Source organism: Alternaria ventricosa, assembly GCF_023758065.1.
Source record: "Alternaria ventricosa strain BMP 2768 chromosome Unknown scaffold_5, whole genome shotgun sequence".
NCBI classification, from domain to species: Eukaryota; Fungi; Ascomycota; class Dothideomycetes; order Pleosporales; family Pleosporaceae; genus Alternaria; species Alternaria ventricosa.
The window spans coordinates 2,013,035-2,036,239 of record NW_026055685.1 but is presented as its reverse complement, the minus strand read 5'-3'; the positions used below and the strand labels follow the sequence as shown (position 1 = coordinate 2,036,239).

At 53.4% G+C, this 23,205-nt stretch overlaps 12 protein-coding genes across 12 annotated transcripts; 4 read left to right on the top strand and 8 right to left on the bottom strand.

Annotated features, from left to right (window-relative positions):
* Positions 1 to 1,807: 1,807 nt before the first annotated feature.
* J4E93_004048 (uncharacterized protein) lies at positions 1,808 to 3,509 on the bottom strand (the record flags this gene model as incomplete). Its single annotated transcript, XM_049341977.1, has 3 exons — positions 1,808 to 3,346; positions 3,400 to 3,425; positions 3,506 to 3,509. 3 exons carry the CDS (start codon positions 3,507 to 3,509, stop codon positions 1,808 to 1,810), a joined length of 1,569 nt encoding a protein of 522 aa, XP_049201482.1.
* A 160-nt stretch (positions 3,510 to 3,669) lies between these two features.
* J4E93_004047 (uncharacterized protein) lies at positions 3,670 to 4,650 on the bottom strand (the record flags this gene model as incomplete). The annotated part of the gene is made up of 2 exons (XM_049341976.1): positions 3,670 to 4,573; positions 4,619 to 4,650. The coding sequence occupies 2 exons, from the start codon at positions 4,648 to 4,650 to the stop codon at positions 3,670 to 3,672; spliced, it is 936 nt and encodes a 311-aa protein (XP_049201481.1).
* A 792-nt stretch (positions 4,651 to 5,442) lies between these two features.
* J4E93_004046 (uncharacterized protein) lies at positions 5,443 to 5,943 on the bottom strand (the record flags this gene model as incomplete). Its single annotated transcript, XM_049341975.1, has 2 exons — positions 5,443 to 5,830; positions 5,903 to 5,943. The coding sequence occupies 2 exons, from the start codon at positions 5,941 to 5,943 to the stop codon at positions 5,443 to 5,445; spliced, it is 429 nt and encodes a 142-aa protein (XP_049201480.1).
* Positions 5,944 to 6,652: 709 nt separating this feature from the next.
* Positions 6,653 to 7,521, bottom strand: J4E93_004045 (uncharacterized protein; the record flags this gene model as incomplete). The annotated part of the gene is made up of 5 exons (XM_049341974.1): positions 6,653 to 6,689; positions 6,743 to 6,999; positions 7,051 to 7,329; positions 7,384 to 7,442; positions 7,497 to 7,521. 5 exons carry the CDS (start codon positions 7,519 to 7,521, stop codon positions 6,653 to 6,655), a joined length of 657 nt encoding a protein of 218 aa, XP_049201479.1.
* A 253-nt stretch (positions 7,522 to 7,774) lies between these two features.
* Positions 7,775 to 9,959, top strand: J4E93_004044 (uncharacterized protein; the record flags this gene model as incomplete). Its single annotated transcript, XM_049341973.1, has 2 exons — positions 7,775 to 8,481; positions 8,534 to 9,959. 2 exons carry the CDS (start codon positions 7,775 to 7,777, stop codon positions 9,957 to 9,959), a joined length of 2,133 nt encoding a protein of 710 aa, XP_049201478.1.
* A 276-nt stretch (positions 9,960 to 10,235) lies between these two features.
* J4E93_004043 (uncharacterized protein) lies at positions 10,236 to 10,757 on the top strand (the record flags this gene model as incomplete). Its single annotated transcript, XM_049341972.1, has 1 exon — positions 10,236 to 10,757. One exon carries the CDS (start codon positions 10,236 to 10,238, stop codon positions 10,755 to 10,757), a length of 522 nt encoding a protein of 173 aa, XP_049201477.1.
* A 120-nt stretch (positions 10,758 to 10,877) lies between these two features.
* Positions 10,878 to 11,672, bottom strand: J4E93_004042 (uncharacterized protein; the record flags this gene model as incomplete). Its single annotated transcript, XM_049341971.1, has 2 exons — positions 10,878 to 11,362; positions 11,468 to 11,672. 2 exons carry the CDS (start codon positions 11,670 to 11,672, stop codon positions 10,878 to 10,880), a joined length of 690 nt encoding a protein of 229 aa, XP_049201476.1.
* Positions 11,673 to 13,002: 1,330 nt separating this feature from the next.
* On the bottom strand, positions 13,003 to 14,422 carry J4E93_004041 (uncharacterized protein; the record flags this gene model as incomplete). The annotated part of the gene is made up of 2 exons (XM_049341970.1): positions 13,003 to 13,754; positions 14,191 to 14,422. 2 exons carry the CDS (start codon positions 14,420 to 14,422, stop codon positions 13,003 to 13,005), a joined length of 984 nt encoding a protein of 327 aa, XP_049201475.1.
* A 213-nt stretch (positions 14,423 to 14,635) lies between these two features.
* J4E93_004040 (uncharacterized protein) lies at positions 14,636 to 15,785 on the bottom strand (the record flags this gene model as incomplete). The annotated part of the gene is made up of 2 exons (XM_049341969.1): positions 14,636 to 15,632; positions 15,691 to 15,785. The coding sequence occupies 2 exons, from the start codon at positions 15,783 to 15,785 to the stop codon at positions 14,636 to 14,638; spliced, it is 1,092 nt and encodes a 363-aa protein (XP_049201474.1).
* Positions 15,786 to 16,384: 599 nt separating this feature from the next.
* J4E93_004039 (uncharacterized protein) lies at positions 16,385 to 17,860 on the top strand (the record flags this gene model as incomplete). Its single annotated transcript, XM_049341968.1, has 1 exon — positions 16,385 to 17,860. The coding sequence occupies one exon, from the start codon at positions 16,385 to 16,387 to the stop codon at positions 17,858 to 17,860; it is 1,476 nt and encodes a 491-aa protein (XP_049201473.1).
* Positions 17,861 to 18,339: 479 nt separating this feature from the next.
* On the top strand, positions 18,340 to 20,171 carry J4E93_004038 (uncharacterized protein; the record flags this gene model as incomplete). The annotated part of the gene is made up of 2 exons (XM_049341967.1): positions 18,340 to 18,403; positions 18,457 to 20,171. The coding sequence occupies 2 exons, from the start codon at positions 18,340 to 18,342 to the stop codon at positions 20,169 to 20,171; spliced, it is 1,779 nt and encodes a 592-aa protein (XP_049201472.1).
* Positions 20,172 to 20,663: 492 nt separating this feature from the next.
* J4E93_004037 (uncharacterized protein) lies at positions 20,664 to 22,160 on the bottom strand (the record flags this gene model as incomplete). The annotated part of the gene is made up of 2 exons (XM_049341966.1): positions 20,664 to 21,919; positions 21,968 to 22,160. The coding sequence occupies 2 exons, from the start codon at positions 22,158 to 22,160 to the stop codon at positions 20,664 to 20,666; spliced, it is 1,449 nt and encodes a 482-aa protein (XP_049201471.1).
* Between the last annotated feature and the right edge of the window lie 1,045 nt (positions 22,161 to 23,205).

The window sequence follows — 23,205 nt, the reverse complement described above, 5'->3', positions numbered from 1 at the left end:
TGTGTTAGCTAGTTTGTATCTTGCACTTTCGTATAATCGTGCTCACTGATTGTGGCCAGAACGTCGTCCATACTCTCATCCAATGTTTCGTCCGAGATTAGGCCGACTGGACCGACGACGCGTTTGGCTAGGCGTGCGATCTTCCTGTAGGCCGCAAGTGTCTCGCGTATCTGCTCGCTGAGTAAGGCATGTTTTTGTTTCATTGGGAGTGCACCTGGGCACTTACGATTTGGTCCAAAGCTCCAGGTTGCGGCTTCTGAACTGCCTCTGGTAGATGCCAGTGATGTGGATCCAAAGTAGCGAAAGAAACATCCCTCCACTCCCTCGTCACCTTAGTACCATACCCCCGATCAGGCACTCCCGGATGCTCCACATCCACAATAACATTCAGCAAACCAACCATATCCCCAACACTCTTCGCCATAAGCCCAACACTATCCCTGTTCTTCGAGAGCGGAAATCCTCCGTGTTCCGATACTATACCAGGCGTAGTACGGATATTGTACAAAGCAGCACGAGTAGCTGGATTTGTGAGCGAGCCGTTGAAGTCGGCGCCGATAGAGAGAGGGGCGAAGCCGGCACTGACGGCTACGGCTGAGCCTGTTGATGAGCCGGATGGGTTCTGTGAGGTAGTGAGTATTGGGATACGTGGCATTCGCGGAGAGGCTTTACTGAATGCCCGTATATACCGTCGTCGGCTACGCCACCGCGCACGTATGCGGATTGCGTCTGTCCTCCGCGTGCAGACCAGCCGCCGCTCATTCCGGACGCCCTGGAGAGATCAATCAATGCCGTTTCAAGTCTCCACGTGACACTCACTTCCAGTTCCCAAATTGCTGTCTCCATTAGCTCAAACCCCCCAGACACCAACCCCAAACATACAGAAAGATTCGCCTTCCCCATCAAGATCATCCCAGCATCCACCGCCATCCTAACAACCCTAGCCGTCCCTCTCGGCCGAGATCCCACAAACGCCCACCCGCCATTTGTAGATTCGAGCTGAAACTCACTTGATGTATCCATAGCATCTTTGACAACAAACGGCACACCGTGCATCCCACCCCTCACAACACCCCTCCGCCTTTCATCATCCAGCTTAGCCGCAATCTTCTCCAGATGTGGAAGCGGCGATATCGATATCATAGCTTTGAGCCTGTCGTTGTGTTTGAGGATCTTGTCGTGGTATTGGCGGACGAGATCGAGGCTGGTGATCTGTTTGTCACTTAGTAGGCGCTGTAGCTCACTCGCTGTGACGTTCAACAGGCCGAGTTTCATGTTGAACATGACTTAGATAAAGGAAAGCGCAAGGAGACTCGTCTTGAGACGGTAATGAAAACCAGAGTAGAAAGCGGACTGATGATGTGCATTGGCGAGCTTATCGATGGTGGAGCGGCTACTATCTAGGTACCTAGGGCGTGGACCCGTGGCTCGAGGACAAAGGGCCGCCCTTACTCTAGCCCCATGGAAGCTACATTCAGTTAGCTCAGCCAACACGAGATATGTTAGCAAGAAATTGAGTTCGCATATCTAGGTAGAGATAACTTCCACCACCGCCCCTCCTCCTCCCCGACCCACCCATCACCCTGACTCTGACCCCACGCACGTGAGCTACTTTCAGTTGGCTTCGCCAGCTTGCGATAACAGCAGCAAGATGGAAAAGACTGACTAGGCAAATGGTCAAACCCAACACGATCACGACTTATCGGTTGTAGTTTGAGCGCCTCAAGTGCTCGCCAGGGTAATCTGTATTGCTCTTGCTATTCGAATCCCATCCCATCACATTCCTCCCTCACATCTTCCCACCAAGTCACGCATACCCATTCGCCCCCAGCCACTCCCTAACAACCCCCGCATCCCTCTCCGCATAAGCCGCATAACTCCTAATAGTATCATCCACAACCTCCAGCCCCTTATTATACCCCCTCGTATCCTTCCCCTTGAAGAACTCCTGAATCTCATCGGCGACCTTACTGTCCGTAAACTTATTCAGACCAAACCTAAGGAACCTCTCCAGCACAACAGGGTTACCAGCAAGCGCCGGGTGGACCTTGGAGTCCCAGTTATCGCGGATGTAGTGCCAGACTTCCGGGCGGACCTTTGAGTTGTTGGCGAGGGCAATGGTGGAGCTGTGCTTGTCTTGCATGGCGACGGCGTCGGAGAAGACAAAGTCCATGACTTGCTTTGCGAGGTCCGGGGTTTGGACGCGGCCGAGGGAGCCGAGGCAGATTTCTTTGCCGTCGATGGACGTGGTATGGAGGTACTCGTTTTGGACGGCTTTGAGGGCTGGCTCGCCGCGGTTCTTGATGGCGGTGGCGAAAACGGCGCGGCGGAGGGAGGGATGGATGGCCTTGTTGTCTCCATTGATGTAGGCGTCGAAGCGCTTGAGGGCCTCGTCAACGGTGGCTTTGTGGCCGACGATGCCGGCGGAGAGGATGAGGCTAGCGCGAAGTTGGCCGACGAGGTAATTCTCTCCATCCTTGAACTCCCAGCCGACCTTCTCGACTGCTGGGGTGATGAGCTTGAGGTGGTACTTTCTCAGTCCCTCGCTGATGTCTTCGCTGCCGGAGAAGACGCTGCGGACGTTGCCAATGTTGGTCAGAATCTGAGACCATACAAGGTAGTCAGACTCGTCCTGGAAGCGCTCTGCCAGTGCGAGGAGACCAGCGGTGGAGCCGTAACCTGCCACTGCGTTGGCGTAGGCGTCACCCACGAGGCCAATCTTGTCTTGCACGGTGAGCTGATCGCGGTCTTCTCCAAGCTTCTTCAGGCGGTCCGCAGGGTAGTTGGTGCGATAGAAGCCAGTGAGGTCCTTGTTGAGAAGGTAGAAGCTGTCACTGACGTTGCGGATTGTGTCTTCCTTCTGTGTCATAGCAGTGGTCTCGTGAACAGACGCGCTGGAAGCTGACTCGCCAGAGTGAAGGCCAAGCGGAATCCACCAGGTAGTTTGATCCTCTTCGGGCTTGACATTACCCGCAAGAAGGAAGCGCTGTTGACGCAGTCCGATCTGACCAGGCTCTTCAGCTACGGTGACGACTGGGAAACCGATCCTGCGAACCCAGAGGTCCATGAAGGTGTTGACGTTTTGACCAGACGCCTTGCTCAGGGCAGACCACAGGTCGTTGGTAGTGGCGTTGGAGTACTGGTGGGCCTTGAGATAGTCGGCAACACCCTGCAGGAAGACCTTCTCGCCAAGGTGAGCGCTCAGCATGCGGATGACTGAGGAACCCTTGAGGTAGGAGATGTGGTCAAAGATCTGGTCGACCTCGAGACCATCGTATACGGGTACCTCGATGGGATGTGATGTTCGGAGCGCGTCAAGGGCGAAAGCTTGTTGGACGGATTCAGTCTAGAGAAATAGTCAATAGGCTGGTAGTAGATACCTCGAGATTTGTGACGTACGACAAACTGTCCCCAGACGTTCCATTCTAGTGAGAGTTAGCAGAGTTCTGCAATAGTAGTGATTCGACGTACCTGGGTATAGATGATCAATGGCAAGCCATCCGACCCATGTCGCGAAACCCTCGTTGAGCCAAAGCTCGCTCCACCAGTCCATGGTGACCAGGTTACCGAACCACTGATGGGCAAGTTCGTGAGCAACAACGTAGGCGACCCTGTTGCGGTAGCTGTCGGCAGATGTGGCGGGATCGAAGAGTACGGCAGTAGTCCTAATTACGTTAACATGAAGTCCAGCTTGTTCAAGGACTCGACGCACCTGTAGGTAATGAGACCCCAGTTCTCCATAGCTCCGTGCGAGAACTCGTGAACAGCCAGCAGATCGACCTTGGGAAGAGGGTAGTCGATCTGGAAGACCTCGGAGAAGTAGTCGACAATTTTGTGGCAGTTGTCCAGGGCGAAACGACCCTGCTCCTTCAGACCACGAGTGGTGTAGACCCTGACGGGAATGTTCTTTCCGTTGTACTTGCGCTCGGTGAAAGCCTCGACGTACTCAAAGTCACCAATCGCCCACGCCAGCAGGTATGTGGACATGATGGGCGATCGCTCGAAGACGACAGTGTGGAAGCCGTCCCGCTTGCTGGGCTTGATCTCTTTCTCGGGCATGTTGCTGAGGGCGACCTGGTCCTTGGGCACTTCGAGCTCGACATCGAAGGTAGCCTTCAGGTTGGGCTCGTCGAAGCAGGGGAAGGCGCGGCGGGCGTCGCAGGCCTCGAATTGGGTGCTGAACATGTAGTGGAACTCGTCATCCTTTGCGACGGAGGCGGGGACGTCGCCCTTGGGCTTGTACTTGGAGCGGTAGAAGCCGGCCATGATGTTGTTGACAAAGCCCTCGAACCTGATCTCCAGCTGAGCCTCGCCAGAGTAGCTGATCTTCTCGCCAAAGTCGAGTGTGACCTGTTGCCTCTTCTCATCGTATGAGATGTCCTTTGCTGACAGTGTCTTGTCGCCAGCCTTCAGCTCGGCGGTTTGCAGCTTGAGCTGATGCGCGTTGAGGACGAGGGTGCTGAAGCCATCGTCCTTTGTGATTTTGGTGGTGATGTTGACGGTACCCTTGTAGCCAAACTTGCCGCCGAATTCGAGGTCGTGGAGGGAGAGGGCGTAGTGCGAGGGTTTGGCCCTGATATGTTAGCTTGGTCACGGTACTAGGGATGTATCAACTAACCATGCGGGGAGGACATCGCGATCTGAAGCCATGTTGACGAAACTGCTGGTGACTTCGCTCTGGCAGAACCTCTTTTGTGCTGCAAACGTGGTTGTATTTGCTACGGCAAGCCTCGGTCTTGGGCGTAACTGGGTACGTGGGGCAGACTGAAGCTGTCTAGCTGCCGAAGAGAAGCTTCTAGAGCGGATGTGGTGGGTCAAAGAGAGTGAATGCGATGTAGCAGGATACAGGCGCGTAGGATGAGCTCTACACCTCAATTGTCGAGAGCAGAGTCTCGCGGAAGTCAGTAGGTTAGCCAGAGTGAAGGTCCGCGGGGGAGGCGGCCAGGGAACGTGAACGGAACAGGCTTGAGCAAAAGAGGAAAGAGGGGTGTCAATGTTTCAATTGGATTGGCATGAGATGATGCGTGTAGGCTTAGAGGGGAAGGTGCGCGTGCGGCACGCCGAAGCGCCCCACCTAGGCTGAATCCCTGCGTTCGGCTTTAGCGCGGGGTCTTGGGTGTATTTATCTAGGTGCAGATGCGACGATGCTGGGACGGCATTTCATCTTGCTGTTCTTTTATGTGTGCGTTGTGATGGTTGAAGCGCGTTGTCCCCCGAGGTCTGCAGTGCCCTCCTCTCTCCATCTGCTTGAAGCATGTGTATCACGCACAAGCTGATGAATATCAATCCTGAAAGTGGTATGCCATTGACGCCTGCAAATGCTTCAGTATACGCCCCAGCCATGCGATAGTATCCTTTCCACCACGCCTACCAGCCACAAACGCCTCGCACACCTCTACATAGCAGACCCGCACTCCCATTTCCCCAATCCACCCCCTCCATTCAAACCCGAATCAAAACATCCAAACATTGTATCCTCCACTCCTTCTTCCCCAACAACCCCTTAACCCACTCATAACTCTGCCCTCCAGCTTCACTCCCCTGCCCTAGTCCCACCCTCCCCCTAACCCCCTCCACCGCCCCCCTCACCACCGCCTTGGCCGTATGATTCGCCGCCTGCGCCAGCACACCCGCCGTCTCCGCAACCGTGCCATTCAGCGCCAGCTCCGCGCTATCGGACAGCGGCGCATCGAACCACGGGGTGTGGAAGTCGAAGAGGGCGACGACGAGGATGAAGAGGAGGAGCGAGCAGTACACGCATGGCCGGTTTAGGAAGTAGGTTGCTGAGATGAAGAGGACGAGGTAGACGGGTGAGGCGTGCGTTCGTAATCTGTGGGGGAGGTGTTAGGGAGGGAATGCGCGTGCAGTGGGAGCGAGATGGGGTGGGTGGGTGTGTGCTTACAGGAAGAATAGAACGGGGATCCAGCTGCGGAGGCAGAACATGGCGGGTTGGTGGGTTGTGGGTGTGACTGTGGTTGTGTGTAGGTAGGGAGCCTCGCGTGCGCACGCTGCAGCCCTAATGGCCCTGACGTATCTCGGTCGGTCGGTCGTGTGAGGCGCGCACTTTACGGCGATAACTGAGGCGAATGCGATAATCGTCGACGGGCGGACGTGGATGCGCTGACTAATGCGATAAGTCGGCGAGGCGAATGGGCAACGTGGAAACAGCGAGCGGACGAAGAAATAGCAAATGGGTTTATTAGGATAACAAAGTATCAAAGGTAAGAGGGCTGACGGCTGCGAGATGCATGGATGGTGCGGAGTCCTGGCCGCCGAATTAGCGTCCGCTGATTGGCAGTGCGCCTCCAGGTAAGCATTCGGCTCCCCTTGATGCCTCGAGGCTGCAGTCGGTGGCGCACATGCATGCACTGCTTTTCTCCTGTCTCAGCCTTGTCGCTTGCATGTTCAATACAATCCTCTGACCATCTCACGTCTATTCATTTCAAGGTATCTTCCTACATGCCCATTCACCCTCTTGTGATGTCGTCCAACTCGTCCAACGCCCAACCAGCCAACTAGCTGAGGCTACCTCCTTCCATAACCATAAAAATGCCACAAAACGCCCTATCACAAATATGCCCAGATACGAAGCAGAGTAGGACCGAACTCGGCCGCCAACAGCAGAAGGGAGCAGCGTCCATGCGCGCGCGGTCTATACGGGCAGGTTGAACTTCTTGCCTTGGATGACCCTGGACATTCAATTAGCATGTTGATGCGCCTTCAATGGCGGTTAGAGACGTACTTGGTGTAGTAAATGTAGAAGAAATCAGAGTACAGGATCGTCTGGATGATGCCGGCAATCACTGCGATCGGGTCGTAGAACTTGGGCACCTCGAAGAAGTAGCGGTAGATCCAGTTGGGGATGTACAGCGCCCGGTACGCACCCAGCGCAAACAGGTAGTGTGTCGTGATCGTTTCCGCCTCGCCGGTCCTTTGCAGCATGAAGAGCTGGGGCAGAATGGCGACTGATTCCAGCCAGATGGAGAAAGCCCAGAGAATCTATTTCAGTCAGCACCTTCCTCCTCCATTGCAAGTCCTGCTGCTACCCACCTCAGAGAACGTGTATTTGTACGGAAACAGTATCGCCAGCACCGCGCTCGCTCCCAGCAGATATTGCACCTTGAACGTGTCGAGATTCGGGTCGTGCGTCGGCTTGTAGTCGTTGAGCATGAGGTAGACGGTGTAGGCGGATGTGCTGATGAAGATGATTTTGAAAATGGTATTGTAGAGCGACTTGGGTTCGTAGAAGGTCCACAGCAGGTCGACGTAACGCGTGAGATAGACCATCAGATAGAGGAATTGTGACTTGAACGAGATGCCGGACGCGCTCTATGCCGTGTCAATATATGCGGCGCATTACGTGTGCAACTCAGATAGACGTACGCTCGACACCTTCATCTTATGCAGCAGAATCAGGATGGATAGCAGGTGGGATAAATCCCCTAGACGTGTTAGCACATCATACACAAAGCATCATTTGGTGTCGCGAGGCCTACCCAGCAGTCGGAAGAGATTCATCATGGCGGTGCGTGGGTCGCTGGTCGCGGCGAAAGGAGCGGCAGAGGTTTGGCGACGTGAGGCGTGGTGGGCGGTGGTGGTTGAGTGCCTGACATAAAAGACACGTTCCGCCAGCTGCTTCACGTAGGGATGGAGCTGTGGAGCCTTGCACGCCAAGACATGCCCCTGCCGCCAACGTCATCCCGATCGCCGCTACTTCCCGCAGCAGTTCGCACCACTGTCGCCATACACTCACCACTTGCACCACCAGTCAGACATGGCCAATCTTCTCGGGTGGAAAGACATCCTCAGGCCGATTCGTGATGGTTACCGCCATTTGTTTCCCACCCCGGACACGGGACCTACACCGGAAGAGAGACGCCATCAGCGCGCATTAGATCGACTGAAGGGCTTCGCCTACTTCGATACCTTTGATCAATTGGAATCGTGGACTGAGGCTGACTCTGACCCTCTGCAAAGAGCCAATACGCCGTTGTTGCGAGCCACCGGTGGAGTACCGACCGACGACTGCAAAACTGGTGTTCTATTGATCCATGACTATTCTGGCAACTACCATGACTACGAAAGCGTGCAGGCCGTCGGTGTAGACAAGGAACTCTACTCGTGTGAATATCTCCAGTTTGTTGATACTTTTGTCTACTTCTCTCATAAGCTGGTCTGTGTGCCCCCACCAACATGGACGAATACGCTGCACAGAAACGGTGTGGAAGCGCTGGGCACCTTCTTGATTGAACCGCAGACTGAAGGCTCGGAACGTGTATTGTATCATACTACAGAAGAGTCTGGGGATTTGAACTTTCCCATGGCGAAGAAGCTGGCCTCCATTGCAACACACTTCGGCTTTGACGGCTGGCTCATAAACATCGAGAAGCCGTTCGCAAGCGACGCGTGGGACCCCGAGGTCCTTGAAGCGTTTCTACGCCAGCTTAAGGCCGAGCTAGGAGTTGATAAACGGCTCATATGGTAATAACCTCACATCCACTACCACCATGACTGACACATGACTCCATATTAGGTACGATGCGCTCACCACTTCCAACAAAATATCTTACCAGAACGCGCTGACCAGCTCCAACCTCAAATTTGCCGACGCATGCGAAAACATTCTCACCAATTACTGCTGGACGGACATTCATGTTTCTGAATCAATAAAGCTCGGACAGTACGCTGGCTATCTTGGCCCTTACGCTAAAGGCAAGAAGAAGAATATCTACTTTGGCGTTGACGTCTGGGCACAGAACAAGTCTAGTTTTACTCATCCTCGCGTCACATATCCTGAGTATGGGGGCGGTGGTACAAACACTGGAGTCGCATTGGCCAGACTCTCAGATACGGGTCTGTCGGTTGGCGTTTTTGCACCGGCATGGTCGTTCGAGCATTTTCCAAGTCATGAGCGGGACGTCGAACGCACCGTCTGGGAAGGTACACCATTACCAGAGGGCATCGAGTGCACCTGCGTAGACTGCACATCGCGTCACCCGCCAAACAAAGTGCGTCCAATCCTACATGCAGCCAAAGAGCGCGTGGCAGGCTCAGAACATTTCTTCTACACAGACTTCACCCGCGCATTCTCTCCACATGATGACGACGTAGAATATCTATTCAACAATGGCAACACGCACTCGCAACTGGGTTCGCAATCCATCCTCCCACGTCCAGTCAGCCTCTTCCCCCAAAGCCCAGACGTCATACTCTCCCACCGCATAGGACACTCTCACAACCGCAACGTCCTAGTCATCTCCTTCATCTCCTTAGTCCCACAACAGCCAACCGAAGACTTTGACGTACAAGTCTTCCTTCCCCTCTACAAAATCGACATGCCAGCCGATGGATCCCTGCAACTCTCAATGGTGCTAGACAGCTACGAGGATCCTAGACCGCCGGAAATGGAGGACATGACATTTTTCATCTACTTCAAATCGGGTAGAACGATGCATTATCACACGTTGCATCTATCGCGGAAGCCGATCGTGTTGCTGAATGATAGACCTGGAGCGAGGATAGAAGAGCTGGGTATACAGGTTAAAGGCCCGTTGAGGGGGACTTTACGTGGGCCTGTGAGGTTGGTGGGTTTCAAAGAGATTTGCATTTCGCCTACGTTGAAACTACCTCCAAGCTCCTCTTTCGGGATCAAAGAAGTACGGGTTGAAAAGCGCGGTGAAGGCGTGAGTGAACACGTCAGACTGTGCTGGAACTACGAGGATACAACGAACGGCAAGTCCAAAACTACGGGCATGCCATGGAGCGACATCACCGGCCCGTTCGCGCACTTTACAATTCGAAGTAAAGGGCTGCTTCTGGCGAAGGCGTATGCATTGGAGCACATTCTCAACGAGAAGTTCGTGGAGCGGCATACTGGGCAAAAGATTGAGATTGAGGTCACAGGCGTTGGCTTCGATGGACGGACACTCGCGGAGACGAAAGTCACGTTGGAGCTGTAACGTGGTTGAATCCACTTCCTTCCACGGTACTGCGGTGACGCAGAGCAGACGAGCCACTCACGACTTCCGAAATCCACATCGCATCTACCCAAATTCGCGAACCTGGGTTAGAAGCTCTGTATCAGCGTGGAGGTGGAGGTAGCGTACTATAGGTATATAAACCTCCGTTCGCTATCCAAGTCCGACATTTCCACCATGCAAACCCCACAGCAAGATTCACCATCCCCTTGTAAACCGACGATGGAACCCACCCAAGAACGTCCTGCTCCATCGACGATGAAGATAAACGCCCTTAGGATCGAGTGCGAATTTTACCTCAACAGCTTCCCGGGGAGATCGAGCCTAGCCCCAAACACAGCGATCAACGGTTGCATAACAGAATTTCTCGACGGAAAGTATGACGACAATGACGAGGCCCTAGACATAATCACCAAGATGGTTTCGTATCGCAACACTTTGACGAGGACAGCAACAGAACTGCTGACCCTCGCGGGGATATTCAAGCCCAAGGGATTAGACTGCGCGGAGTTCGACTTTGAAACTTTCCAAGAATCGCAGGCGTACAAGAATAAGAGGGGCAAATACGAACATGCCTTTAGGCAGGTCGCTCGGTTCGATAGGGTCTTTTTTCCTCCTCCAGATGACGAGGAGGGGAGGCCGTGGGTTAAGCCGGTTATGTATATTGCTGCGGCTTTGACGCTGGACGATGACACCGACTCGAGCGAGGAGATTGCGGATGCGGTGCAACGGATTACATCGAGTATGTACATGAGCCTCTTCATTCTGCAATGGCGCTAACGATAATATGTACATAGGCTACCTGAAGTCTTTACTTCATAAAGATGGAAAGGAAGCCAACAACTCTACGGCCCAAGGCTCGGCGCCCAAAAGCCTCCCAGCACCAAAGTACGCGCACTCTCAACCAGAGTAAACCGCCGGTCCAGGGCTAACATACTTGAAGCTAGAATCATAAATCGCCTTCGTAAAGACCGGATCACTAGTCTTGTAACCCCCCGGAAAGCTGACACCACTCGGCGTCGCACTGCCACCCCCAGTAACCTTAACCTGGAAGCAACTAACATACGGCTGCGGGTTATTCGCACCAGCATGCAGCGCAATCGCCTCGGCGCGGACCAAGTAATCGCCAGAAGCAATGTTCTTGGGCACGGTGAAAGCGCGCTTTCCGCAGTTTGCGTTGAGGATCTCGGTGCCCCATGAGGCTGTTGTGCCCGTGTACCCGTCTTCGGCAACTTTGAAGAAGGAACCTGAGGTGGCAGTTTTGGCGTCGGCGACTTTGGCCATGTATACGAAGACGGGGCCGTAGTGGTTGCCGCCGATGGCGGGTTGGGAGCACGAGCGTGCGTTGGGCTGGGCGTGCATTTCGACGGTTAGGGAACTGCCGGCTGTGGGGGTTTTGTTAGTATGTCATACAGGTCCACATTATCCTATCCCCATCACATATTGCCTTGCTGGGCAAAGGATTGTGCAATGAACTCGAGGGAGCTTACCAGCGACTTCGCAAACCCCAGATGTAGAAGCTGGGCCGCGTCCGCAGAACATGTCGGGCGAGGTCAGACTGGTGATGGGGCTGTTGTCCTTGACAGTTCGCACACATGTGCCCGCTTTGTCTTCACTGCCGACCCAAAGTTCTTGCCAGGTCGAGTGAGCGGAGACGGTCGCCGCCGCAGCGAGGAAAACGGTGGCGTACTTCATCTTCGGATGGTTAACGGGATGAGATGGCAGAAAGCGCAAAGAGGGTAGGATGATTCGTATCGAGTCTTTTTCTCGACCACTGGCACCACTCTCAGTATTTATTCACCACTTTCGATTCTTTTGGTCATGCATACACCGTAGTACACTTCACCACAGCAATCTAACAGCGACGTTTAACATCCACCCGGGCCGCTGTACCAGTCTTTCCCTCGTCATCTCCGCACCTAGTCACGGCTTCTGACCACTATCTTCATCGTTTTCGCCCTGACCACTTAGATAGATTGACATCGCTGGCATCAAGCTTTCCTTGGCACCTGTCGGGTAGCGCGTGCCCCGTCAGGCCGTCAGCACTCAATTTGCACGACACGCGCTCATTCGCCAGCATGGGGAAAGCGGAGGCGCGAGTGTAGATGGAGAGGTTTTGAACTCGCATGCGGGCATGTCGCCCCAGAGTTCAGCGTTTTACCTGATTGGGCACGGCATTGGTGGTTTGGTACCGATGTCACATGGCGCAATGTGGGCGGCTTTTGCGTTTCGGACTGCAACGGTGATGCTTGGCTATATGGAGGTCGTATATTATATGCGTCGTGGTCACTGGGGCGGCTGCGTTTGGGCGATGCGAGGCCTTTCGTGTAAGCATTAGCATCTAACCTGTTCCAAGGTGTGGTGACTTTAGGCTCTGGCGTAAAGCTGTCGATTGTTTGTGCCTGAGCTATCAGGTGCGTCTCGAAAGGTCGTTGTGATGATCCTCTTATGTTCCTGATCGAGAATGCCGATCTTTCGGCAATTTGGGCCTGGAGCCGCTCGCCAGGCTAGTCGGTATTTAATTCGAAACGGTGTAAAAACGCCAGAACATCCATCATTGGTTTTGAGCGTGTCAATACCCACAGCTGTTTTCTTCCTTTTCGCCATGAGTTTGTTTAAAGAAATGAGTAACGAAGGCCAATGGCGGAGAAAGAGGGTGGGCGGGCATGGGCCTGAACATCGACTCCTCCGTGCAAGTTCTTCTCAACTGCGATCTCCGATAGATTGAGTATTGTTTAAGCTTGGTCTGAGCGTAGGACAGCGTAGTGCATGCGAGGCGGCCCCAACCCGGATTCTTTCACGCCTCTTCCGTGGTGGCATAATCGAGATTGCTTCAGATTGGCAACCTAGGAAGTGTTTGGCATCGCACCTCTATCGGAATCGACGCCAGCAGTGTTCTCGTCACGTACGACGCAGAATTTACCAGGCTTGCCTCGACGCCTTTCCCGTGCGTGGTCGTAGATGCCGATCCGCTGGTTCTTCTCGAAGAAAGGAAGACGTCTGGTGTGCTATCGCCGCTCAGAGTCTAAGCACCTTCCACCTTGACGCTCTTATCCTTCTTCCCGAAGTAGTTCGCCAAAGTATTCTTCTGCGTCGGCTTCTCCTCCTTCTTCCCATCCGCCTTCTTCTTCGCTTCCCCTACACCCATCAACTTCTTAAACTCTTCCCATTCGCCCTTTCCTACGATCCCTCCACTAGCTTCTTTATGCCCCCTCGCAAAGCTCTCCCCAAGCCTCTTCCTCAACGCCTCGTCGCCCGCAACAATACTCTCCAACTTCTTAATAATATCGACCTTCTCCTCTCCCTCGCGCGCTCTCGCACACTTGGCGACACGACATGAGAAATTGACTTTATCGGGCAGGTAACCTTCATTTGCGCACATGACGATTTCGAGTTTATTAGATTTGAGGGTGCCGGACCAGCGTGTTGCAATAACGGGATGGATCTGCGCGGCGCTTGATATAGTCAGAACGGCGATTGTGGCGTCGGCGGAAAACTTGGGGGCTGTGTGGGTGCAGCGTTCGGTTTCTCGTCGTACTTCCATGCTTGCATCTTTCAGCTTGTCGGCTTTTGAGATGTCTCCGGGACTGCTGGCGGAGATGACGGCGTCCCAGGCGTCGCGCACGTTGTATGCTGCCGATCTACGTGGCGCATTGGCCAAAGCCACGGCATCATTGATGGACTTTTTAGGATGTTGCTTGAATGTTGCGACCATGTCTGGAAAGGGGGGTTGCCACTTGATGCTGCTTCCGAGATCACCATGGGTACCTAGTGCTGCTAACCATGATATCTTGTCGCGAAGGTCAGGGTGTAGAGGAAGACAGATGGTGTATGTCAGTAGTGCGCTGGTTGCCACAGGTGGGCAGTCGTGTGCAGTCACATAATCGCATCCTTCTGGGAATCCGCCCTCATCTGCAAAGTGGTGGTCTACCACGAGGCATGTGTGGGGCGAATCGATGACAGACGGTGTTTTTCGGCTGCCTTGGTCTAGGATGAAGATATAGGACGGCTTCATGGCTGTGAGAGCTTGCTTTGTGCTTTCATCATGTACATTAGAGCCTTTTGGTGGGAAGTAAACGGATATTAGATCAGGTGAGAGACCTAGAGCGGTGAGAGTATGATGAAGTATGGCACCAGAGGAAAGTCCGTCTGCATCCTTGTCAGGTAAAATGACTGTTGGCTTTTGCGCTTCAGCACTGGGGCAGATTAGCACCTGATATCTCATCCATCGAGTACGTCTTGTTGTACCATTCTCTGATAATCTCTCGCGCGCGTTCAATTTGCTCCTTCCTCGCCGGCCAGACATTCTCTCCCGACTCGTCCTGTCTTGATGGAGTAAGATGATATGCGGGGATCTCAGTCTTCGTCTTTGTCGTCGTCTTAGTCTTCTTTGGTTTTGGTGGCGATATACCTTTCTCAGCTTTCCGTTTTGCTGGACTCGACATGATGGTAGATGCGTGGAGTTGCCGGGGTTGGATGAAATTGGCGAGTAGTGGCGATAATCGTGGCGAATACAGACTTCGTGAAGAGACGTTTGATAATTGCGCCAATTGAAAGACAGGGAATCTCATTATACAAGTGCGGCAGGTTAGTTGCAGAGCGAAACGACGGGATGCAAGGGTGAAAGGTAGGAGAGTATCGATGACGTCGTTGACACGCTAGCCTCTTTCTCGCCCAACCTCCCTGTCATACTTCAGCACCGCGTCAAGCAGGACCTGGGCTCCCAACGCGCAATGCTCAGGACTCGTGTACTCCTCGGGATTGTGACTTATCCCGCCTTTACTTGGCACAAATATCATAGCCGTAGGACACACTCTGCTCGTCCACGCACTGTCATGTCCTGCTCTACTCTTCATCAGTGAAGTGTCCATTTCAGACACTAAATCTACCGCCGCCCATTCCACAGCGTCGATACAATCTTGGTGGAATTTCGATTCCGGTAATCCCCATGTACGCTCTACGTGATATGCCGTCGCATTGTCCTCCTCTTTGATGATCGTATCGAATTCCCGTAATATGGATTCGGAGAGTTCCTCGACGAGAAGATCAGTATCACATCTGATATCTACCACGAATCTCACGCCAGCGGGTATAGTAGCTTGCGAACTCGTATCACTGCTGATGACACCAACGGTAGCTACACCACAACCGCTATGCAAGGCAGTGTCCCTTACAGCAGTGATCATCCGCGCAGCTGTTACCAAAGCATCAGCTCTTGTTTCCATAGGCGTCGTACCAGAATGGCCTTCTCGGCCTGTAACGCGGATGTCGAACCATTTCATTCCTTGTACGCTTGTCACGATACCTATGTCGGACCCTAGGCGCTCTAGTTTTGGACCTTGCTCAATGTGCAGTTCGAAATGCGCGGAAAGACTATTCTCGCGGTAGTCGCAGGGCGTTGGGCCGAGGTAGCCGGTGGAGTGTAAAGCGTCTTTCATGGATACACCGTCGGTGTCGCGGAGAGCATGGCATGTAGACAAGTCCGTGCTACAGTGCGTGCTCCAGACACCAGATGCCATCATTGCACCAGGGAAACGCGCGCCCTCTTCATTTGTCCAGTTTATCAAGGCGAGGGGGTGGTGGGTTTGGACGTTGTTTTCGTGCAACGTGCGGAGGACTTCTAGGGCGGACTGAACACCCAAGATGCCGTCATATCTAGATAACCATCAGATTCTCATCATTGTGATAGCTGCTTGGGCGTTGTTGCACGTACCTTCCACCCGCTGGTTGCGTATCCATATGACTCCCCATGCCAATCGGCGCCTTGTCTGTGGCGGTACCTGGGCGTATGGCAAAGATGTTGCCCATTTGGTCGATTTTTATGTCGCATCCCAAAGATTTACATTCGCTGACCAGCCAGTCTCGAGCTGCTTTGTCGGAGTGGGTCAATGTCAAGCGGCACATGCCCGTCGATGGTGCTGGAAGAGCGCCATACAAAGTGCATGTCTCTTGCAAGGTGTTGTTTAGCCTGTCGCCGTTGATTTTGAAGCGTTTGAAAGGCATTGTAATGCAGATGGAGACTCTGATAGTACGAAGACTGATTTGGAGAGTTACCTAGGTACGAATAGTGGGTGGACGCGTCAAGGTCGCGAAAGCTAGTTTCGACGTGCCCGCTTGCGAAAAGCGCGTCTTCTTCATCTATGACCAATTTCTATGACTGTGCCGGATATCTGAATCATTCTCGAGCGCGTTTATACGCGGATAGGCGTCGTGGTTGATAAGAACGAAGACGGGAGGAAGGTGGGGCAGCGCGAAAGAGGGGTCGAGATACGCACCTCACAAACCTGGACTAGCCTTCTTTCCACTACCACGATAACCGCTGAGATGTATCCTCCCGTGATCGTGTATGACTGGAAAGTATATTCCGTGTTGTCATTCTGCTCGGAAAAAGGTTGAAACAAGCTCTAATGGAGTACGATCTATTCATCATCAATGGAGTGGTAGTGTCCGAAAATGAAGTTCAAGAGTGGGATATCGCTATCAAAGACGAGAAGATCGCAAAGGTAGTTTCAAGAGGAGGTCTAAAAGCTGCACAGGCGACAAGGACGATAGATGCTGAAGGCGGCTACGTGATGCCAGGAGGTGTGGACGCTCATGTTCATCTCCAAGAACCTCCATTGTTTGGAAATGGCTCAACAGCAGACAACTACGAGACTGGCAGTCGGTCGGCAGCATGCGGTGGTACCACTACCATGGTGACCTTTGCGCCACAGAAGAAGACCGAGGATACCCTTCTCGACACTCTGGCGGCCACTCATGAGCGAGCGAAGGACAACTGCTACATCGACTACTCATTCCATATCATCGTCGGCAACCCGTCAGAAAGGGCGCTCTCAGAGTTCAAGACCCTGCGAGAGGAAGGCATATCCTCACTCAAGATCTACATGACCTACGAAGCCCTTCAACTGCACGATGGCCAGATCCTAGACATCCTCCTCGAGGCCAGGAAGCAGGGCATAACGACCATGATCCACGCCGAGAACGGACAAGTAATCGACTGGATGACCGCGCAACTCGAGAAGAAGAAGCTGTTCGCGCCGAAATACCACGGCTCATCCCATCCGCCCATGGCAGAGACCGAAGCCACCTACCGTGCCATTAGCTTATCAGAGTTCATGGACACTCCAATCCTCATCGTCCACGTATCCACGCCCGCAGCAGCCGCACACATCAAAGCAGCGCAAGACCGCGGTCTACCCATCTACGCCGAAACCTGCCCACAATACCTCTTCCTCACGAAGCTAGATCTCGACCAGCCAGGTTTCGAAGGCGCGAAATGCGTGTGCTCGCCCCCACCCCGCGAAAGCGAAGCAGACTGCGACGTCATCTGGGAGGGTCTCGCAAACGGCACATTTACCATCCTCTCCTCAGACCACTGTCCCTTCCGCTATGACGACCCTGAGTCGGGTAAGAAGTCTAGTATCAGCGCGGAATACCCTCTAGGCCACTTCAAATACATCCCCAACGGCTGCCCTGGTATCGAAACACGCCTCTCACTCACCCTCAGCGCAAACCGCCTCAAGCTTACCAAATTCGTCGAAGTCACATCTGCGAATCCCGCGAAGCTATACGGTCTCTATCCGAAGAAAGGCGCGCTGATAGAGGGCGAATCGGATGCTGATATCAATATTTGGTATCCAGATGGCAAGATGGAGGAGTTTGAGTTGACGAATAGTATGCTGCATCATGATGTTGACTATACGCCTTTTGAGGGCAGGAAGCTCAAGCAGTGGCCGAGGTGGACGTTGCTGAGGGGGAAGGTGGTCTGGGATAGGGAAAATGGCGGGTTGTTGGGGGAGAAGGGGTATGGCAAATTTACGAAGAGGGATACGAGTAGTCTTGCGAAGCCGATGAGGGAGGGGGAGTGGGTGTTGCCGTTGTAGGTGTGGGTTGTGGTGATGCGCGTGCGCCGTGGAATCGGACTCGTAGGTTGATCATCGACGCGTTGAATGCGTTTGATTATATCGTGATACAAGATGTCGCTTGCAACGCGTGAATTCCCTTTGATATCTCCATAATGTATTCGGTGTTGTAGCCTTGAGCGAACGACTGGGCTTGCAGCCTGATGTTTGCCGCGGCTCGAGCCTTATCTTATCAGCCCCCCTGTGCACCTCGCGTCCCACCCCATTCTTGCTTCTACCTTCCTTCGTGACAGCGCGTACATTGTGCATATCTCCATCATGTTACATGAAGCATGCATGACTAACGGCACGCGGTCCTCTTATCAGAGGCGCGGCTCCTGCTTGCCGTTCCCGATGCAGCTATCAGGCCCACGAGGCTTATAGCTGGCCAACATAGGTGTACATGGGCTTGAGGAAGCTTGTCATGCGTCCAAGCTGAACATCGCCATTTTCTAGGCAAGATGACGGCTTCAGATCTTCCGGTAGAGTATGTAGATGTACTTGTGGTAGGTGGAGGGCCAGTAGGTACACAACCCCGTCTCCATTACACACATCATGATACTGACACTCATGCCCAGGCCTCGTAACCGCCTACCAACTCGCGCGCAACCTCCCTCTCTCTACGCATCGCATCAAGATCATAGAACAACATCCCAAGTCGTCCCAAGACAACTATGGACGCGCCATTACCCTCTTCCCGAGAACGACTGAGATGCTCGATCAACTTTCCCTGGCTGATTCCCTTGCTCAGCAGTGTTTTGCTTGTCGCGAAACCGTGAACTACGATAAGCATGGCAACGAGGTCGAAGGAAGAGGTTGGGCGTTCATGGAGAATATGAAGGATACTAAGTGGGACTTCGCGTTGGTGCTACGTCAGAAGTACCAAGAAGAGGTGTTTAGGAAAGCGCTGGCTAAGGAGGGGGTACAACTTGATGCGCCGTATACCCTGGTGGGCATCGAGATTGTAGACGGGATTGAGATGGCTGGATACCGTGTACTGGCTACAATTGAACATGGCGAGACGAAGGTGAAGAGCGTAGTCAGATGTCGATATCTGGTTGGTGCAGACGGTGGGCGGTCTTTCGTACGACGAGCCATGAACATACCATTCGACGGCTCATCCAGCGAAGACAAGTGGGTACGCGTCGACGGCGTCATCGAAACCGACCTCCCCAAGCCACGAACATACTGCGCCATCGAATCGCCGACACACGGAAACGTCCTCTGGGCCGCATTGGACCGAGGGGCAACACGGATAGGATTCGCGTTCACAGCGGAGCGTCAGAAAGCATACAAGGTGTTTGACGAAGAAGCCGCCGTCAAGGAAGCCATCGCATCCGTCAAGCCGTTCAACCTTAAGTTCAAGCAGGTGGACTGGTGGACCATCTACGTTGTGGGGCAGCGTATCGCGCGCTCGTTCTTCGTGAATGACTGCATCTTCCTCGCCGGCGACGCTTGTCACACCCATAGTTCGGGTGCAGCCCAAGGTATGAACACAGGTATGCATGATGCAGTAAACCTAGGCTGGAAGCTCTGCCTCGTTCTCCAAGGACTCGCCAAACCCGATCTGCTGCACTCGTACGAAGCAGAGCGACTGCCCAACGTACAGCGACTGATCAAATACGACAAAGACATCTCGCGCCTCATGACGATGCAGTTGCCCGAGGGCTGGACTGGCGACCCCAACGCCGACCCGAACGAAGTGCTAGGCGTAGTCATGGCCGAAGCAGCGACGTTCAGTAGTGGACTGGGCATCTACTACGAGCCAGACTCTTATCTCAATTACACGCAGAGCCCGGGTATATCGTCCGTACAGCCCGGTCAACGCGCACCGGATATTACGTTACAGAAACCAGCAACTTTTGAAACTACGCGATTACAGACCGAAACACCGAATACGGCGACTTTTCATATTGCGCTCTTCGCTGGTGAGGTAGCTCATACGAAACTCGCTTTATTGTCGTTCACAGCAGCAGTGTCTCGACTTGGTTGGCTTCACGATCCGGGTATTCCGATATCATGTCTTTCTATTATCGCAGGTCCCGGTGGGCCATCGGCCTATGAGACGCTGGGCGGTATGCCGTTCGGTCGTGTATTCTACGACCAGGACCGTAGTGCGCACATGCGCTATGGTGTTGTTACTGAGAAAGGAGCCGTGGTGGTGTTGAGACCTGATGGGTGGGTAGGCACAGTCATTCAGTTAGATGGAGATGCGGCGCTGAAGCTGGAGAGGTACTTTGGCCGGTTTCTGCTCGCTGCAGTGGCGGGTAGCAAGGCTGGGGCGAAGCTGTAAAGTTGCTGTGGATTGTACACACAAGCGAATGTGAAGTCAAACGTAGAAGCAACAGATTGCGTAGGTTTAGTATAGCGTTGACAGTAGTACCTAAGTTCATCAGTACAGACTGATAACACTAGCAGACTTCATCACACTACGCATACATGTAGGAGGTATCTTACGAGTACCTACGTGTAAGAGCGCGCACTTGGTTGCCACGTGCCCACTCTTCAGCGATGGTGTAGCTCAAACAGGTTTTCCACATCAACTTGGTCATTGTAAGAGCAGTATAGTATCATAGCGTTTCCGCCGTCATAATCCATTGTTGTACAAAAAACAGTACAAGGTACTCCATCCAGCCTATCCGGTAGCCTGATACAAGAGGGTATATATAAAAGAACCAAACGCTCAAACACCAAACACGCTTTTTCCCAAATCGAAAACCATCGAGACAGAAGAAATGTTGTTACAGAAAGATCATCAAAACATCACCAGCTGCGTTGTCCCATCCTATCCCCTGATGCTACCCTTCCTGTACTTGTCATCCTTGAGCGGCACTGGCGGTGGTTCGTCGGCGTAGGACTGCGCTGGCATGACGGAGTCTTTCCGTGCGTGCCTTGGGTCGTAGGTCGTACTCGACAGTATCGGCTCAGGCTTGTAGGTAGCGTTCGAAAGCGTTGGCTCTGGGTTGTATGTTGCGCTGGAGAGTGTGGGTTCAGCAGCCGGCTTGGGGTCGTACGTAGTCGCTGGTAGCGTCTTGTACGTGGTTGCGGGTAAAGTGTACATGAATTCGTCAATCGCGTCGTCGATGTCGTCGAGAAGGTTTTGTTGGTCCGATTGCGACGTCTCGGATGTCGACTTGCGGTCAAAGGGATGCTTTGGGTCGAAGGGAAATGTGAAGGAAATGGGTCGCTCGTTGGGTGTGTATGAGACCCTCGGTGCGTATTCAGGTGTCCAGTCTTTTGGGGATTGGGTCGGGCTCAGTGGTGCCAGAGAGATCATGCGCTCCGAGTAGATGCGCTCGAGATCTTCGTCCGGGGCGTGACCAGGGAACAAAGATTGCGATCGCTCGCGCACTTGCGCAAAGCCGCCATCGTATGTTGTTGCTGGTAGCAGGAAGGAGCCTTGCTCGGGTGCGGAGGAAGCTACATCCCTCTCTTCGCGTACGAAGGTGAAGGACATCGGGCGGTCTTTTGGGTTAGGCGAGTTGTCGTTGGAACCATTGAGCGTCGAGGAAGAAGAAAAGCCAGGAGAGAGTACCGGGTCGCTTTGGCTTCGCGTATGTGATACGAAGCGAGGGGAGGGGACCTGCAGGTATCTGGGGGAAGGCTGGTAGTCGTAGTCTGGTGGTGGTGCGATGAAGATGTCACCGTGTCCCATTCGCTCGCCAGGCGCAACATTCCGAAGTGCTTGCAATCTCTCGTTCGCAAAGTTTGACTCCAGGATGTGCGCTCTCTCGACCAGTTTGTCCACAAGCTTGCCGTGCGAGTCCTTGAATGTCCTCTTGACGAAGCTCAACAGTAGCGATGAACAGGTCATCTTGACATCTTCCCGGATATACAGTCCGTGTCTTGGAGTCTTTAGGCCAGGCTCGGCCGGAGGCTTTGGCTCGCCAGGCAGCCGTCCTCCTACCGTCCACTTTCCTTGAATATCGAGACCAAGTGGTGCGTACACGTGTGTGTTGAGACCTTCCGCTGTGTCGTTGAAGCAGGCGTGGTATGATACAGAGCCTGTCGCCAGGCCACCCGGTAGATATGAGACCTTATCTAGGGGATGTCAGCAAATGCATGGTGAATATGTAGAAGGATACTCACCTTTGATAGTGTACCACATCGACCAGTACTCGTCAGTCGGCGCATAGCTAGGTGGCCTGCACTTGAACCGTTCCACCACCAACGGGTTCAAATCGATCATAGCTAGATGATCGCGGTACATGTCGAGCACACTCTTCCTTGTGATGCCCGCCGGCAACGGCGTAATGGTGGTGAAGACAGCGGTCTTCGGCATGATTGCTTTCTCTCGAGGTACGAGTCGTTCTTCTCCGGACTGATGTTTCAAGAAAACCTCTGCGGATACGATCAATGTTTACGCGCGCGTGAAGCTGGAGAAGTGGAAAGAAGAATGTTTGGACAGCGAAGCAGCGAGAGAAGATGTACTTGTTTCGCAGGCCATCAGATCCATCCAGCCATGGCCGCTGACACGCTTCGCACACGTATCAGGCGAGCGCTCGAGCGCAGCTTGAAAAAAGCCCCTGCATCCAGATTTGCGGAAGGTTTGGGAACTGACAGCTCCCCGCCAAGCTCCCCGCCAACAAGTCGAGAACGGCATCATTGCCATTTGGGGAAAGTCATTGGAATTATGTTCCCTGCCACCATTGCTATATTCAGTCGGATGGCATCTGGCCGCTTTGTTTCTATGCGGGCCCCGGTGGACAGAGCATGCTCTTACTGGCATCGTCGTGGAAAACGCGTTGCCGAGAACCGAGAAACGCGAGTAGAACGCTGTCAGATGGTGTCAGCCGAGATGCAGAAGTTCTTGTTCTGTGACGAAAATCAGTGGCGTGGTGTTGCAGGTATCAGCATCCTGGAGCAGATCCGCCGCAGGTACGTTAGACGCTAGCGTCGGCGCTATGACCAATCAAGCAGTGCCGATGAACTATTGAGGGGTTGCTGACAGTTATCTTCGTGAACGCATCCACCAACGCGGTCATCAATTACAACAGCCAGCATTTCGAAGTATCGCATTCGTACAGCACGATGTTGTTCTCATCCATCGAAGAAAGAATTGTCTTCTTGCCGTCTGCATCGAACGTCGCGGACGAGGCTGCCGTTCCAGGCGGTTTGCGTCTCTGTTACGTTTCAGCATGGCTTCATCAGGCATACAACGCATGTTATAAGGCATCCACAAAATCTCCTCCTCGGCACACTGCTACATACCAAGCGTTTCGAAACGAGGCTAGAATTCGCCATCTACCACGCGGGCCGGATGTTGACATCCTCAATTCCTTATAACCAAGGCATCGCATGCTTCTATGACAAATGCGCCGTTAATG